This window comes from Aplysia californica, unplaced genomic scaffold (genome assembly GCF_000002075.1).
Source record: "Aplysia californica isolate F4 #8 unplaced genomic scaffold, AplCal3.0 scaffold00009, whole genome shotgun sequence".
NCBI classification, from domain to species: domain Eukaryota; kingdom Metazoa; phylum Mollusca; class Gastropoda; order Aplysiida; family Aplysiidae; genus Aplysia; species Aplysia californica.
In genome coordinates, this window is record NW_004797279.1 from 205627 (window position 1) to 206591 (window position 965).

Consider the following 965-nt stretch of genomic DNA (forward strand, 5'->3'; position numbering starts at 1 on the left):
AAGAGTCAAACTTCAATCTCCCAAAGGACCGAGCCAATTGGGAAAATCGTGTAAAGTACCTTCCCCAAGTACACAACGTCGGACTGAGGCTCTAACCACCGAACACACAATCTCACGTAGGTGGGAAATCCTGTAACTGTAAGTGTAAGCATCCCTAACAAGACAAGCTCAAGACGCGTAAGTCAAACCAAGTTCAATCGCTCCCCACCCAGCTTGATTGATACATGTAATATGTAATGTACCAACTGAGCAAAACAATTTCTTTTTTTAAAGTTGGCCTAGGTGTTTCTGCGCCTCCCGCCCTCCCACAACAAGACAATTTGGATAATTTCATAGTAGGGGAATTTTTACCCTGTCTGTCAAGGCCAACCAGGGCTGTAGTGTGAGAGATACAAGATTCCAACTGAAAAAGCAATAAAAGAAAAGGTATTCCCTCTACTTAGGTCTCCTGTGTGCCACAGCAGAGTGCCTAGTGGCTACACCATATACACCGATACTCATGTTCTATGTCATGGAAGTTTGTATGGTTACGTAAAGCACAGCATATTATTATCAGAGGATGGTCAAAAGTCCCACCTGGTCGTACTTGGATGCGGTGACGTCATACAACTCAGTCGTTCGCTCGGCTCCAGGTCCCTTCATCATGAAGGTTTTCAGAATTGACAACGCTTCATCATACGTGGGTGGTTTCTCTGTCATAAGATGTGAGCAGTGAATTGTTTTAAAGTTTGAGTAAAAGTTATATGACACTTGCATTGCCATCAGGTCGAATACAGGTAAGTGCCAAAGATTAGAGACGTTACTATAGAGAGTAATAGCAGCATGCGTAGCAGAGAAGAAGGAGAGATAAAAACGGGAAATGCTTGATTTTTTAAAAAGGAGCAAACCACGCCAGAGCACCTGCCAACTGCTTACTGTGCAAGGAAAGATTCCTGATGCTTGCTCATGTGGATTATTATATACAA

At 43.1% G+C, this 965-nt stretch overlaps 1 protein-coding gene across 1 annotated transcript in view; it reads right to left on the minus strand.

Annotated features, from left to right (window-relative positions):
- The window catches only part of LOC101861698 (ubiquinone/menaquinone biosynthesis C-methyltransferase UbiE), an 11529-nt gene that overhangs the window by 8071 nt on the left and 2493 nt on the right, over positions 1-965 (minus strand). Inside the window, exon 3 of the mRNA XM_035969786.1 lies at positions 577-692. Coding sequence (XP_035825679.1) covers positions 577-692 — 116 coding nt within the window. The remainder of the gene's footprint in view (positions 1-576; positions 693-965) is intronic.